This window comes from Saimiri boliviensis, chromosome 18 (assembly GCF_048565385.1).
Source record: "Saimiri boliviensis isolate mSaiBol1 chromosome 18, mSaiBol1.pri, whole genome shotgun sequence".
NCBI classification, from domain to species: Eukaryota; Metazoa; Chordata; class Mammalia; order Primates; family Cebidae; genus Saimiri; species Saimiri boliviensis.
Window position 1 is genome coordinate 2182520 of NC_133466.1, and position 14926 is coordinate 2197445.

The following is a 14926-nucleotide window of genomic DNA, read 5'->3' on the forward strand; positions in this document are numbered from 1 at the left end:
GGCCTCACAACGTGCTGGGATTACAGGCGTGAACCACTGAGCCTGTAATGCTGCCTCTGGTGTGAGGTCCTCAGCATTTAATTTGTTCTAAGTTTAAAATCTGCAAGAGCAAAATGGAACCCCCAAAGCCTGGGACCCATGACTGCTGCAGCTGATCAGAGACACGACCCCAGAGGGCCATGTGCACAGGGCCGGAGGGACAGCCACCAATTTCGTACTTCTTTCAGAAGCAACCGAAGCAAATAATATTCCAAAAGTCCTATAAGACTGGATGTTTCAAGACACAAAAGATTTAGAGAAAATCCTAGACATTTCCGAAGAGAAAAAACAGCACTGCCTGGGTCTCCTGATGCTGCTGTAATGCACTGCCTAGCCTTGGCAGCTGAAAGCAGCCAGACTCTTCTCTCCGTTCTGGAGGTCAGGAGTTTCACTGGGTCAAAACCAAGGCTCAGCAGGGCTGTGCTCCCCTCGCAGGCCCGGGGCCTCCACGCCTTCCCGAGGCCGCCTGCATGCCCCGAGGTCGCCTCCGCCCGATGCTTACTGCCACCTCACGTTCCTTCTCTGCCTCCCTCTTCCACGGTCCCTCGTGACACCGTCGGGCCCACGCAGATAACCCCAGGTAATTTCCCACCTCAGGACCCTCCACTGGACCCCATCCTCCCAGGCCCTTTTGCCATTCAAGGCCCCATAGCCACAGGGTTAGAGTGCGGACATCCCTGGGGCTGTTAATCAAATACCAGGCCCAGAGGAAGTGGACACGCATGTGCAGATCCAGAAAACCAGAAAGCATGGGAAGACGCACGAGGAAGAAGCCCCCGATGGTGCGGGAGGACAGACGGAGCCGTCCACAGGTGGATCAGAACTCCAGGGAAGGCGCCGTGGAGCCAGCAGGGTCCGAGGCACGCGGTGGGGCAGCAGGAACACGTCCAGACCCGGGGAACTGGCCCCACAGAGCTGAGGAACCCAGCGGCTACCAGAAATGCCCCCACTTACAGACAGCAGAGAGAAAAAGAAAGCACCTGCTGGGATGTGAGTGTCGCTTGCGTGAGCTTTTGGCACTGGCTGAGGTCAGCTGGAGCCAATGTGGCACAACCCGAGCTTGCTGATGTCACAGCCCGAGTTTCCACCTGTGTCCCACTAACCCCGCCCAAATGTGCACACGAGACCCCTGAGGAGGCACGGAGAGGTCACGGCGCATGCCCGAGGACCCTGCACACCGCTTTTCTTCCACCAGCCACCTGCTAATCCAAGAAGCCACCCCTGAACCTTCGCTAATGAAAACTGCATTAAAGCCAGGGCAGGGAAACAGACGTGAGCTGTCCCCCGTCTCCTAGAATAAAAAGCTTTTCTCCTTTCTCAAAAACCCGGTTGTCATAGTATCAGCTTCCAGCACATCAGGCAGTGAGCCCTTTTGCTCAGTAACAGGGAGACATGGGGGCAGAGGCCAGGGGCTGATGAGCGGCCAGCGGCCCAGGCACCCTCCGAGGTACAGCAGTGAGCTCGTGGACAACACTGCCCCTGTGCAGCCCTGCAAAGGGAACAAGACTGACACCAGCAACCCTGCCCTCAGGAGAAGGCTGCCTCCACAGCAGCGCCACAAGCAGGCCCAGGTGGCCCCGTGGCACCACAGGTCCCCAGCAGCCACGAGGACAGACCCACACCAGCTCCAGAGACATGGCAGTGACCACGGAAAGTGCACGCTCCACCAGGATATCAGCGAGGCGCCTCTGTGCACCGGCCCATCCACACTGTCCACCAGACCCTGGAGACAGCGTGGCCGCTGTGGCCCAGGAATGCCGCCCACCCACCGGCCGCACGCCAGCCCCACCCGGGCACTCACTTGAACATGGCAATGAGGAGGTTGAGCAGCAGGATGTTGGTGAAGAGCAGGTAGAGGCAGAGCAGGAGGACCGTCAGCCACTCGGGGAAGGCGGGCCTGCGCCGGGCCGCGTCACTCTCGGGACACCTGGGCTTGTAGGGGTCCGTGCCGTTGGGGCTGCAGTGCTCAGGGTTGAAGTTCACACCTGGCGTTGGGAATGGGGGTGGGTGAGCCAGGAGAACAACTCGGAGGCAAGACGGGCCTGGCAGGAGGGTACCCCTGAGGCTTCCGGTCACTGCTGGGGTCCCCACAGGCCCGAGGCCGCTGATCTGGGTGACCTCAGCTGTCACCTCTGGGCCCGACGTCCAGAAAAAGGCATCTGTCCCCAGCCAGATGCAGGCAGGAGGCCCCGGAGGGAGAGCCACACCCAGGCTGGCCAGTGCCTTCGCCCAAAGCCCACCACCCACCAGGGCACTGCCAGGGCCCCAGCCAGGACCAGCACCAGGTCCCACACCTGGGGTGTTCAATTTGGAGGGAAATAATTTAAAGAAAAGGCTAGGTACAGTGGCTCACACCTCTAATCCCAGCACTTTGGAAGGCCAAGGCAGGGGGATCTCCTGAGGTCAGGAGTTTGAGACCAGCCTGGCCAACATGGTGAAACCCCGTCTCTACTAAAAAGACGAAAATTAGCCATGTGTGATGGCACATGCCTGGAATGCCAGCTACTCAGGAGGCTGAGGCAGGAGAATCACCTGAACCCGGCAGGCAGAGGTTAAAGTGAGCTGAGATCATGCCACAGCACTCCAGCCTGGACAACAAGAATGAAGCTCTGTCTCAAAAAAAAAAAAAAAAAAAAAATTGAAAAGGAAAAAATTAACAACTATCCCAAAGAGAAGGGAGACGTGGCAAAGGGAAGTGCTGCAGAGGCAATGTGTCAGCAAGGGGAGCAGGTGACTGTGAAGCGGAACACCATCCTGCCTGCACAGGAAGTACGGGCTCTGTAATACGTAAGCAGCTTCCACCTTAAACACATCTCTAAGGAAATACAGTAAGGTGTTAAAGTGGTTTACTTTGGGAGGCGGAATTATGAATGACATTCTTTCCTTATACTTACCTTAGATTTTAAAATTACTCAATAATGAGCAATGTACTACTGGGTAATCAAATATATTTTGAATGTGTTACTGCTTTTCTAAAATAGACACTCACTCTGAAAGCTATAAATTCCTATATTAAAAAAGAATAGCTAAAATTGGTAACGTAACTTTCCCTTGTAGTAAACTAGAAAAAGAAGAGCAAATCACCCGTTCCCCAGGAAAACACTCGAGAAGCTACGAATCCAAGAGAACCTCTTTGACTGGAGGGACATTCACAAAAACCCCGACCTAGCATCGCACTCCACGGTGAAAGACTGCATGCCTTGCCCTGAGACAAGCCAGAAGCAAGCAGAAGGAAGGAAATAATGAAAATTAGAATATAAATGTGACAAAGAAAACAAAAACAATGAATAGCAACAAACCAAACTCAGTTCTTGAAAAAGAGTGACAAAAAATATTACCACCTTGTAGCTGGACTGATCGAGAAAGGAAAGAGGGACAGCTCAAATTGCTAAAACCAGAAATGAAAGAGAGGATATTACTACTGACCTTACAAAAAGAAAAAGAACTCCGAGGAAATACTACAGAAAATCATGTGCTAAGAAATTAGACAGTCTAGACGAATGGGCAAATTCCTGGAGAGACACAAACTACCAAAGATACTAGAGAAGAAATGAACCGTAAGTAGCCCTGTAACACATAAGGGATTGGATTAGTCAGTCAGAAACATCACACAAAGGAAAGGCCACACTCAGGAGCTCACTGGTGAATTCTACCATGTTTAAGGAAGAATTAAAACCACACTTTTACAAACTCCTTCAAAATATAAGAGGAATTACGTCCTCAGCCATTCTATGAGGCCAGTATTACCCTGATACCAAAACTAGGCAAACTTATTACAAGAAAAGAAAATCACAGACCAATGTGCTTCATGCATATAGGTGCAAAAATCCTCAAAAAACAGCTAGCAAACTGAATCCAGCACCATATAAAAGGGATTATTCACGTGATCAAGTGTTCCAAGAACACATAGTTGGTTTAACATCCAAGGGTCAGTTAATGGAATGCACCACATTAAAAAAGAGTGTGGGAAATAGCAAAGTTCCTTTTCAAAGTTTCCTTTCTTATTAAAGAGTAAATGTGCTAATAACTCTGTGAAGCCCTGTCCTATGTAGATGTTAGACACGCCACGCTTACAGGCACGTAGTACATTCTGTGTCCTTGTACTTTAACCAAGATGTCTGTGCTGGACTTGCTCACAGGAATGTCCCAGCTCTCCATTGCTTTTACCTGTTTAGAAAAGTTTTAAGTCGTTAGTCAATCGGGTTTTAGTTTAGATCAGGCGTCCCCAAACTACGGCCCGCGGGCCGCATGCGGCCCCCTGAGGCCATTTATCCAGCCCCCCGCCGCACTTCAGGAAGGGGCACCTCTTTCATTGGTGGTCAGTGAGAGGAGCACAGTATGTGGTGGCCCTCCAGTGGTCTGAGGGACAGTGAACTGGCCCCCTGTGTAAAAAGTTTGGGGATGCCTGGTTTACATTGTGAGGTCTGGCTCCAACGAACGGAGATCAGACACAGCAGTAAGGACGACCCCAAACGCGTAAGGAACAAATGTGTGTTTTCCTTTGTTCGTTGTACTCTCCTGGCACAATGGCTAGTGAGGGTCCCCTTCCTGAGTCCAGGAAGTAAAAATTGCATTGCTGAAAATCCTTCATCTCAGTGCTGATTTTTCTTTGTGGCACCGAGCATCTATTTCCGACAAGGAGCAAAAACATTCAAACGGGTGCACAGAAGCAGCTGACACAGCCTGCCACCCCTTCACAATAAAAACACTCAAGAACTAGGAATAGAAGGGAACTTTTTCAACCTGATAAAGGACATTTACAAAGCCCCTCCTGCTAACATCACACTTGACGGTGAAAGATGCACATGCTTCTTAAGATCGGCGGGCTTGCCATCTAAGCTCAGGAACAAAGCAAGGATGTTTCCCGTTGCCCTTCTCTTCAACATTGTACTGGAGGTTCTAGCCAGGGCACTCAGGCAAGAAGAGAAATAAAAGGCATCCAGATTGGAAAGAAACAAGTAACACTGTCTCTTTTTGCAGATGGTATGGTCTTATATACAACAAATCCACTAAAAAAACTATTAGAACTAATAAAGAAGTTTAGCAAGGTTTCGGGTTTCAAGATCAATCTGCAAAAGACAATGTATTTCTATATATCAGTCATTAACAATTCGAAATGAAATCAGTAAGATAATTCTGTTTGTAATAGCTTGGAAAAGAATAAAATACTTAGGAATCAATTTAGCAGAAGAAGCCTAAGACTTATTACTGAAACCTATAACACATTACTGAGAGAAATTAAAGAACTAAATAAGCAAAAAGACATCCCATGTTCACAATCAAAATAACGGATGCCCTTTTTGGAGAAATTGACGAGCTGATCCAAAAATTCACGTGAAGCCAAGGGACCCAGAGGCCAAAGCACTCTTGGAAAAGAACAGATTAGGATTCACACTTCCGAATTTCAAAACTTACTACAAGGCTACGTGAACTGAGACAGTGGGGTTCCAGCACAAGGACAGGCATCAACGGAGCCGAACTGAGACTCTCAAAATAAACCCTTATGCTAACGGTCAACTGATTTTCAACAAGGATGCCAGGGTGCTCCACTGGGGAAGGAACAGTCTTGTCAACAAATAGTGCTGGGACAGCAGGACCGACTCTTCCTGCACACCAGCCCGGAGACCCTGTCAAAGAAGAAAGGGATGAAGGAAAGAAGGGAGGGAGGGAGGGAGGGACGAATTCTCTCCATCAAGAGGAAGAGGAAGTTATTTCTGATTGAGGTGAGAGGGAAAGGGGAAATGAGGTGACATTCTATTTCAGGGGGCTGTCAGCTGATGCCCCAGGTGCCATCAGCCCACTGACCTCCCTGTGGCACCGCCCACTCCCCCACCAGGCCCACCCTCCTCCCTCCCCTGGGCAGTGGAAGCCCCTTCCACTTCCTGCCACAGAAGCTGGGAGTGAATGCCCACAGGGAGATGCCACCCCGATGGGAACTGCAAGACCCCCTGTGGGAGCCGGCCTCACTCCCACGCAGGCCGCAGCCCCTCTCTGGCCTTTCTGCCACTTGCCGGCATCCCCAGCCGAGTCCCGTGGGCCTGCTCCTACCGTCGACGTATCCCGGGATCTGCCCGAAGATGGTGAGGTAGGAGTGGTAGACAGCCCCTCGGAAGATCCAGTCCACACGGCGCTCGTTGTGGATGAGGATGGCCTGCTTGGCCACCCCGAAGGACACCACCCACACCGCCAGCAGGAAGAGGAAGAAGAAGACGTCCTTCATCTGCCGGTAGCGAAAGGTAGGTGAGCTGCACTCCCCCGACCCCAGAGGCTCACCGGGCGCAGAGGCAGGCCCAGCGGCGGCAGATAAGGCACCGCCACTCACAGCGCACGGCACGCCAGGAGGCTCCCGGGAGCAGCCCTGGGGCTGCCTCCACACTCTCACGGACTGCTGGGCACCCCAGGGTGCAAGAGAGGTCTTGCCACCCAAGGAGGAAAGCTTCTAGAGCTGAATCACAGGTCAGGAATGAGTGGGTTTCAGAGAGAATGAAGGAAGGCTTCCTGGGAGAGGTGACACACAGGCAAAGATATGAGAAGGGCATTCTTGGGAGTCCAGGGGGCAAAGCTGTGCTGAAGCCCCGTCCGGACCACTGGCCAGGGGCCTGCCCTCCCCAAGCCCCATCCTGGGCTGCAGGCCACCATGGAACCCATGCCCCTTACCATCCGCTTCACAATGATGATCTTGGGCCCCAGCGTCTTGCTGACAGTGAAGATATGCATGAGTCGGAGGCAGAACAGGATGAAGTCCAGGGAGAGGATGACGCGCCCGGGGTACAGCGTCTCCGGGATGAGCCTGGCGGCCAGCAGAAGCACACGCACCTCAGCCTCCTGCTCACAGTGGCCCCAGAGCTGTGCCCCGCCACCCTCCACCTGTCCCAGCCCAGGGGGCCCTGGAGGCAAAGCGCTGTGGCGGGCCTGCATGCCAGGTGTTCAAAGCTGGCATGAGGAGCAGAGCCTCCCACTTTCCTTCAGAAAGGTCCGGATGCCCAGCCCCACAGGGCAGCCTGGCATGGGACACCCTGGGGAGCCAGAGGTAGCCAGGGCCCTCTTGCCTCAGAGAAAGGGGGCATGGCGTCTCAGAGACCCGAGGACGCAAGGGGCAGTGCAGGGCGGCGGCGGGAGGAAGTGGCAGCTGCATGTCCTGGTGCTGGGGCAATCCCGGCGGTTGCCATCCATGGCCCCTTGCACATGGACGATCTCAGGTCTGCAAGGAGCTCTCGTGCCCCTTCTGTGCTCCCTCAAGGATCCCAAGGGTAGGTGGGGCGCTGTCGCCCAGACACCCATTGGACAGACGACAATCCAGGGTTCAGGGAGTAGCTGAGCCGTGCCTAGTGCTGCTGGCTCCCGGCCTGGCCTGTACTCACGCCCCAGGTCTGGCTGCCTCAGACAGGGGCCCAGCAGCAGGTGAGGCCACTCACCTGCAGGTCAGCCCTGCCATGAACAGCAAGATGGCGCCAACATCCAGCTTATTCCAGAAGTCGCTGAAGTACAAGGCTGCCTTCTTCATCAGCCCGCACTCGTCAGGGTCATAGAAGAGCTACTGGGAAGAGGGGCAGGGGGGCCAGATGTGCTGTCACTCTTACTGTCCTTACTGTCACTGTCATTGCACTATCCACTATCATCACTGTCACTGTCACTATCATGACAATCACCATTCCTCTCCTCACTGTCACTGTCACTATCACTATCCTCACTGTCACCCATCACTATCCACTACCACCGTCACCATCCCTATCCTCACTGTCACTGTCACTATCACGACAATCACCATCCCTATCCTCACTGTCACTGTCACTATCACGACAATCACCATCCCTATCCTCACTGTCACTGTCACTATCACGACAATCACCATCCCTGTCCTCACTGTCACTGTCACTATCACGACAATCACCATCCCTATCCTCACTGTCACTGTCACTATCACTATCCACTACCACCGTCACCATCCCTATCCTCACTGTCACCCATCACTATCCACTACCACCATCACCATCCCTGTCCTCACTGTCACTGTCACTATCACGACAATCACCATCCCTATACTGTCACTGTCACTATCACTATCATCACTGTCACCCATCACTATCCACTATCATCACTATCACTATCCTGTCACTGTCACGATCATCACAATCACTGTCACTGTCACTATCATGACAATCAGCAGCACCATCCTCACTGTCACTGTCACTATCACTGTCACCATCAGTATCTTCACTGTCACGGTCAGTGTGCCATCACTATCCACTGTCATCACAATCACATCACTATCCACACTGTCACTGTCCCATCACTACTGTCACTGTCACTATCATCACAATTACTGTCACTATCACTGTGACTATCATCACCATCCTGTCACCTTCACTGTCATATCACTCTCCATTATCAGCATCACAATCATTGTTGTCACTCTCATCACCATCACTGACACTATCATCACAGTCAGCAAATCCAAAGGCTGTGTCCAGTCTGAGAGCTGGGTCAGTGAGGGAGATGGGGACAGGACAGAGCAGGACAACACAGGGTGGCACTGGCAACTCCCCCCGGTCTCCTGCTCATTCAGCACCTGTGTGTGCATTTGTGTGCATATATGTGTGTGTGTATGTGCGTATATTTTGTATGTGTATATGTGTGGATGTGGATGTATGCATGTATGTGTATGTATGTGTGCATATCCTGTGTATGTATGCATAGGTGCATATGCATATGTGTGTGTGTATTTGTATGCATGTGCATGTGTGTATGTATATATATGTGTCTGTGTCTATGTGTATGTGTGTGTTCATATGTGGTGTGTATGTGTGCATTTGTCCATGTGTGTGCTATGTGCTTGTATGTAGATGTCTATATGTGTATATGTGTAGATGTCTATATGTGTATATTGTGCGTATCTGTGTGTATGTGTGTATGCATGTGTACGTGTGTGCATGTATTTGCATATGTGTGGGTGTTATGGGTACATGTGTACATGTGTGTATGTATGTTTGCATGTGTATGTACATGTATGTGTGCAGGTCTTTATGTATGTATTTGTGTGTATGCGTGTGTCGTGTGTGTGCAAGTGTGTATATGTGTATGTGTGCATGTATGCATGTTTGCATGTCTGTGTGCATGTTATGCTTCTATATGCATGTATGTGGGTGTATATTTGTGTGTATGCATGTGTGTATATATCCATGCATGCATGTGTTGTGTGTATGCACGTGTGCATGTTTGTGTACGTGTATTTGTGTGTACTGTGTGTGCCTGTGTGTATGCATGTGTGTGTCTGCATGTGTGTAGTGTGTATGTGTGTATGCACATGTGTATTTGTGTAGGTATAGAGAGGGTCTGGTGACAGAAGCCACGTGGCAAGAGGAAGGCCAAGGAGAGCCCCGCAGAGCCAGGGCCACAGCCCAGCTACCAGGGCCTGCCCAGTCCTGGCACTGCTCTTCCTTCCTAGGGACGGTGCCTCCCCCAGGGCCCCCAGCAGGCAGTGGTGTCACAGTGCACACCGCTTCCTAACTGGGGGTCTGGTGATCCACCAAGGTCAGAGAGCAGAGGTGAGTCTAAGCCAGGACCATTGCCCCTTGGGCCGACCCCACCCCCTCCCCGCTGCCATGAGGGGCCCATGGGCCTATTGCCCATGCACCAGCTGCCAGCAGGTGTGGGCACCAAGGGGGCATGCTGGAAACCCCACACAGTAAGGGATTCACCCCACCTGGAGGGCAGCTTGGCCTTGCCCAACTCCAGAGAGGTCGGTCGCCTCTGAGCCCTTGGAACGTCTGCTGATGAGGGTCTTTGTTTACTGGAGCCTGGGCCACACCAGGCAGTCCCACAGTGTGATCTGGGGTGGGGCCCAGGGCAGTTTTTAGCTCGACCTCCGGAGGGCTGGAGACCAAGGTCAACTGTGTGGTGTCAGCCATGCCTCTGTGACTGACCCCCAGAGACACCAAGGCCCAAGAGCCTCCCTGGGGACCGTGTTCTGTGCATGAGGCCACCTGTCACCACTGGGAGGACAGAGTGCCGCCCACACTCTGGGGGGAGGGACTGCCTGGATGCTCTGGGCTCATGGCTGTCCTGGATGGGGCTGGGTCCCTTCCCTGACTGGTTTGGTCTGCAGACTTTTGCTTAATAAACTATAAGTGAGCATCGCCACTCCCCAGTGTCTGTGGGTCCTTCTGGCTTGTTACTGAACGTGACAGGAGTCTTAGGGACCCCACGCCTTGTACTGCTCTTCCCGGGGGAGGGGACACAGCTTGTGGACATTCAAAGTCCACAAGGTCAGGGCATCCCACCTTGAGCCGATCGGCCCAGGTCTCCAGGAGGGGAGGGAAAGCAGGGAAGCAGGTGCCAGGGGCATGAGGAGGGAGGGGTTGGAGGGCGGGGCCCCAGGCACCCATTTTCGGGGGGGAGCACTGGGGGGGCCAGGCCGGGTATACTCTAGGCCCCCGGTCCCCTGTGAGAACTTGGCCAAGCAGGTGGCCCCAGGCTGGGGCACAGGAAAGCGGGTGGGGCTGTACCTGCCGCGTCTCCTCACACACCAGGGAGAAGAGCCAGAGGTAGATGGCACACTCGCACCAGGAGGGCGTGGGCTGGAAGTCCACCATGAGCACATAGGCGAACAGGCAGAGGAAGGCGAAGTAGGAGAGCGTGTTCAGGAGGAAGACCACCACGGGCGCGGTGAAGAAGGCGCGGGCGCGCGCCACGGGGTTGCTCACCTCCTGCAGCCTCTTCTCCCTGCGGAGAAGAGACGAGACCATCGGTCCTGGCCTCCTTGACCCTAGGCTGCTGTGGCAGAGGGACCGATCGCCAGCATCATGTGATCGGCGCTGGGATCCGGGCAAGGCAGGTGCTTCCAGCACGTGGGGCCCTGCTCCACTCCCCACCCTCATCTCTGCGGCTCCAGGATCCAGACACAGCCCTGAGGACACAAGACTTGCTCCAGTAAGGGGAGGTGGGGAAGGTCCTGAGTCCCCAGGAGCCCCTCCTGCAGCCCCGCAGCCCCGCAGCCCCCAGGAGCCCCTCCCGCAGCCCCTCCCGCAGCCCCGCAGCCCCGCAGCTTTGCGGCACCTGAAGGAGATGAGGCCGGTGAGGAGCAGCGGGAAGGCCAGCATGCACAGGGTCACGCGCCACAGCCCGTTGTCCACGCAGAGCTGGCCCCACCACACCTTGGTCAGGAAGGCCTGCGGATGAGGGCGGTCTTAGGATGGCAGTGCCCAGCCCTGCGCCCCAAATGGTGCCCGTCAGCTGTCTGCTGAGGACTCAGGGTGCCTCGCGGACACAGCTGGCCTGTGGTCTCACAGTAGAAAGTGGTGAAGACACAGAGCTTGTCCCGGGGCTTCTGGTGCCCAATCCCGCCTTTCCTGGACCCGAAGCTGTGGGGCCGCATCTCTGCTGGCTTCTGAGGCCCCACAGTCGTAGGTTCTGCAGAGTTCGCCCCTCTGAGCTCGGTAGCTGGGGACGGGACCCCACCCCAGGCATCCTCAGGCTCGGCACGATGGGGGCTCATGGACCGGGCAATAGCTCGGAGCTCAGAGGAAGCCCAGCGTTCGAAGGGCACGCGCTGCAGGCCAGGCCCTGCCAGGGTGTCAGGGCGATGCTGAGGGCAGCCATGCCCAGGAGCCCCTGCCGCTCCAGGAAGGACACGCCGTGCCCCGCGTATCCCTCCAGGGAAAGAGGGCGCTGCCCGTGCTCCCAGGTAGGAACGCCCGTCCGTGGGGAGGTGAGCTGTGACCTCTGCGGCCACCAGCTCCTGCTTTTGCTTTATGTTGTTTTCCCCGTCTGCACAATGGGAGGCCAGAGCCTGGAGCAGGTGGCCGAGGGGTCAGGCGCTGTCCCCAAGCTGCCGAGGGGTCCGAGGCCTGGGTGAGTGTGCCTGCCCACCGCAGAACAGGAGGCCGTGTCCGCCCTGCAGGCACCGCGTGTGTCTGTTTCCGGAAGGGGCCCTTGGAAGGTCACCTGGATGCCCCCGTGAGACACGAACTTCATGTCCTTGGCCTCCAGGGCGAGCTGCAGGCAGGTGGTCTTCCCCCAGGCCTCGGACACGCGGACGAGCAGCTTCTGAGCTCTCTCTTCGTCCTTCCGGTAGCACTCGGTGAAGACCCCTGTGGGGAGACGGAAGAGCCACGTCAGAGCATCAGGTCACCCTGGCTGAGCCCAGGGATGGGTCAGAGGGCAACCACTCTGGACAGGAGCACCGGGCACAGGGAGGGGCACTGGGCAGGGCCAGGCAAATGTGGGGCGGATGTGTCCAAACACCCGGGCCGGGGAAGAGGACCCCAGGGAGAGCACTCGTAGGGCTGAAGCCGCCTCTGCCAAAACCACAACAAGGAGAAAACTATGACAGGGCAGGGAACGGACCCAAGCGGCTCCGCCCGGCTTCTCACCTCCAGGCTGCCCTTGTTCGTGCCTGGGCGGCAGCCACACTGACTTAGACAGAAACTCCGTTTGTAGTTTAACTGCCAAACAAAGCTGACAACAGCCCTTTCCCGGAACAAACCCCTTCCTGCCTGGGGACCAGTCTGCGTTTGACAGGCTAACGAAGTAGCCACAAATTAGAAATTATGGTTTAGAAGTCATGAAGCCGGAGGCCACCAGATTCCGAATCTCCAAACTCTTCCTAGGAATGACGCCACTGTCAGAAAACCTTGGACATTTTCACAGCCTGCGCCTGATACACCGTCACCACCCCCACTGGAAATCTGTCTCTGCCAGTTCTGTGACCACACCCAGGAGCAGAAACCAGCGAGAAGAACCCACTTGGACCCCTATGGTCTCAACTCTGACCCAACCAATCAGCACTCCCCACCGCCTGGCCCCTACCCACCAAATCATCCTTAAAAAACTCCGCTCTCCAAATTTTCAGAGACTGATTTGGGTGATGAAACTCCAGCCTCCCATTCAGCCGGCTCTGTGTGAACTGAACTCTTTCTCTACTGCAATCTCGCTGTCTTAACAAACGGGCTCTATCCAGGCAGCAGGCTAGATGGACCCACTGGGTGGTTACAGGGCTGAGGACCCTAGGGTGAGGGCACATGGGGCTGAGACTCAGGGGAGGGAAACTCCAGGCGAGGGACATGCATGGCTGAGACCCAGGGAGGGGGCCCCGGCAGGGGCGTGTGGAGCTGAGCTGCGGCCCGTGCCCGGCAGGGCTCACCTATGGCTCTCTGCTCACACTCCTCCGCCAGCGCCAGCATCTCCTCCGAGCTGTCCGTGTCCTCCTCCTCCTTGGACAGCTCCTTCAGGATCTTGCTGCAGGCCAAGGCCGCCACGATGCAGTCCTGGCTCTGCGGACCCGAGGAGCCACTGTGAGACTCTAAAGGGCCTCGCCAGGCTCTATCCAGCCTGAGGAAGCCAACACACTGCCCCGGGTGATGAACACAGAGCCCAGGGACAGTGCGGGCCACTGTGCAATCCCGTTTGCGCACATCTACGAAGACAATCCGAGCCCCACCCCCATCCCATCAATACATAACCTCCCTCTGATGGCCCAAGCTCCCGCGTGGCCTGTGAGAGGGCTCTGCTTGCCCTGCAAAGCCTAATAGAGAGCATGTGCCCAGCACATGCACCCACCCCACCAGAACCCACGTGAGCTGCAAGGGCGGCACCAACCGGCCTGTGGGTGCCCAGCGAGGCTCGGCCCTGGACATAACCACAGGGCGAGTTTCTTGAGCAGAACTTTTAATTTAAAAATTCCTTTCCTGGTCCAGGCACAGTGGCTCATGCTTGTAATCCCAGCACTTTGGGAGGCCAAGGCAGGCGGATCATGAGGTCACGAGTTCAAACCGAGCCTGGCCCATATGGTAAAACCCCGTCTCTACTGAAAATATAAAAACTTAGCCAGGTGCGGTGGCACATGCCTGTTGTTCCAGTACTTGGGAGGCTGAGGCGGGAGAATCACTTGAACGAAGAGGCAGAGATTGCAGTAAGCTGAGACCGTGCCACTGCACTCTAGCCTGGGCGACAGAGCGAGACTCCATCTCAAAAAAAAAAAATCCTTTCCTGCCTAGAGCTACATTCTCCGTTCCCCAACTCTGGGCACCCTGAGTCCTTCCTGGTGTTGGAGAAGCCCACGCCCCCTCCACAGTCCCTGCGCGCAGCTGGCCTCAGGCACCCCGGCCACGCTCCCCGGCGGGGTGCCGGCCTATAGCTGTGTCTGCTGAGAAGCCCGTCTTATTACCTGAGCCCAGATGATTCCTGCCAGCTCCCGACGGTTCTGGACAATGGCCCAAATGAGAACGTCGCGGATGGGGTCCATGGTGAAGGTCACGTGGCCTGAGGAACGCTTGTAGAGGGACCGGAGGCTCACTCCCTGCACCTGCTGAGGAGTGGGCAGTCAGAGCCCCGGTTGGACCCCACTGGCTCAGAGTCACTTGGGGAACCTGCCGGAGGTGCAGGCCCTGACCTCAGCCCCAACCTTCTCAGGATCACCGTTCCTGGAATGCTACAACCTACATTTTCAGCAACGCCCTGCATCATTCTCATGCACACTGAAGTTTTTTTGTTTTGTTTTGGTTTTTTGACAGAGTCTTGCTCTGTCGCCAGGCGCCAGGCTGGAGTGCAGTGGCATGATCTCAGCTCACTGCAGCCTCTGCCTCCTGGGTTCAAGCAATTCTCCTGCCTCAGCCTCCCGAGTTGCTGGGACTACAGGCGCACACCACCACTCCTGGCTAATTTTTGTATTTTTAGTAGAGACAGGTTTTCACCATGTTGGCCAGGATGGTCTCCATCTCTTGATCTCGTGATCTACACGCCATAGCCTCCCAAAGTGCTGGGATTACAGGCGTGAGCCACCATACCCGGCCCACACTAAAGTGTTTAAAACCACTGTTCTGGAGACATCTAGAAACATCTAGAAAGTGAAATATCCATCTAACTCCTTTACCAATGTTTGTAGACTCTT

At 55.0% G+C, this 14926-nt stretch overlaps 1 protein-coding gene across 8 annotated transcripts in view; it reads right to left on the reverse strand.

Moving 5' to 3' along the window:
* Positions 1 to 14926, reverse strand: part of TRPM2 (transient receptor potential cation channel subfamily M member 2) — a 66452-nt gene that overhangs the window by 17123 nt on the left and 34403 nt on the right. For 5 of the 8 annotated variants that reach the window (XM_074389503.1, XM_039480571.2, XM_039480570.2 and 2 more), the window contains 9 exons: positions 14204 to 14344; positions 13181 to 13310; positions 11983 to 12128; positions 11095 to 11207; positions 10545 to 10761; positions 7455 to 7573; positions 6697 to 6829; positions 6088 to 6259; positions 1841 to 2024 (listed from right to left, as the gene is read on the reverse strand). In XM_074389503.1, coding sequence (XP_074245604.1) covers positions 1841 to 2024; positions 6088 to 6259; positions 6697 to 6829; positions 7455 to 7573; positions 10545 to 10761; positions 11095 to 11207; positions 11983 to 12128; positions 13181 to 13310; positions 14204 to 14344 — 1355 coding nt within the window. Of the gene's footprint in view, positions 1 to 1840; positions 2025 to 6087; positions 6260 to 6696; positions 6830 to 7454; positions 7577 to 10544; positions 10762 to 11094; positions 11208 to 11982; positions 12129 to 13180; positions 13311 to 14203; positions 14345 to 14926 lie in introns of those variants that run through there. The other 3 variants (XM_074389504.1, XM_010338215.3, XM_039480574.2) reach the window with 2 other exon arrangements.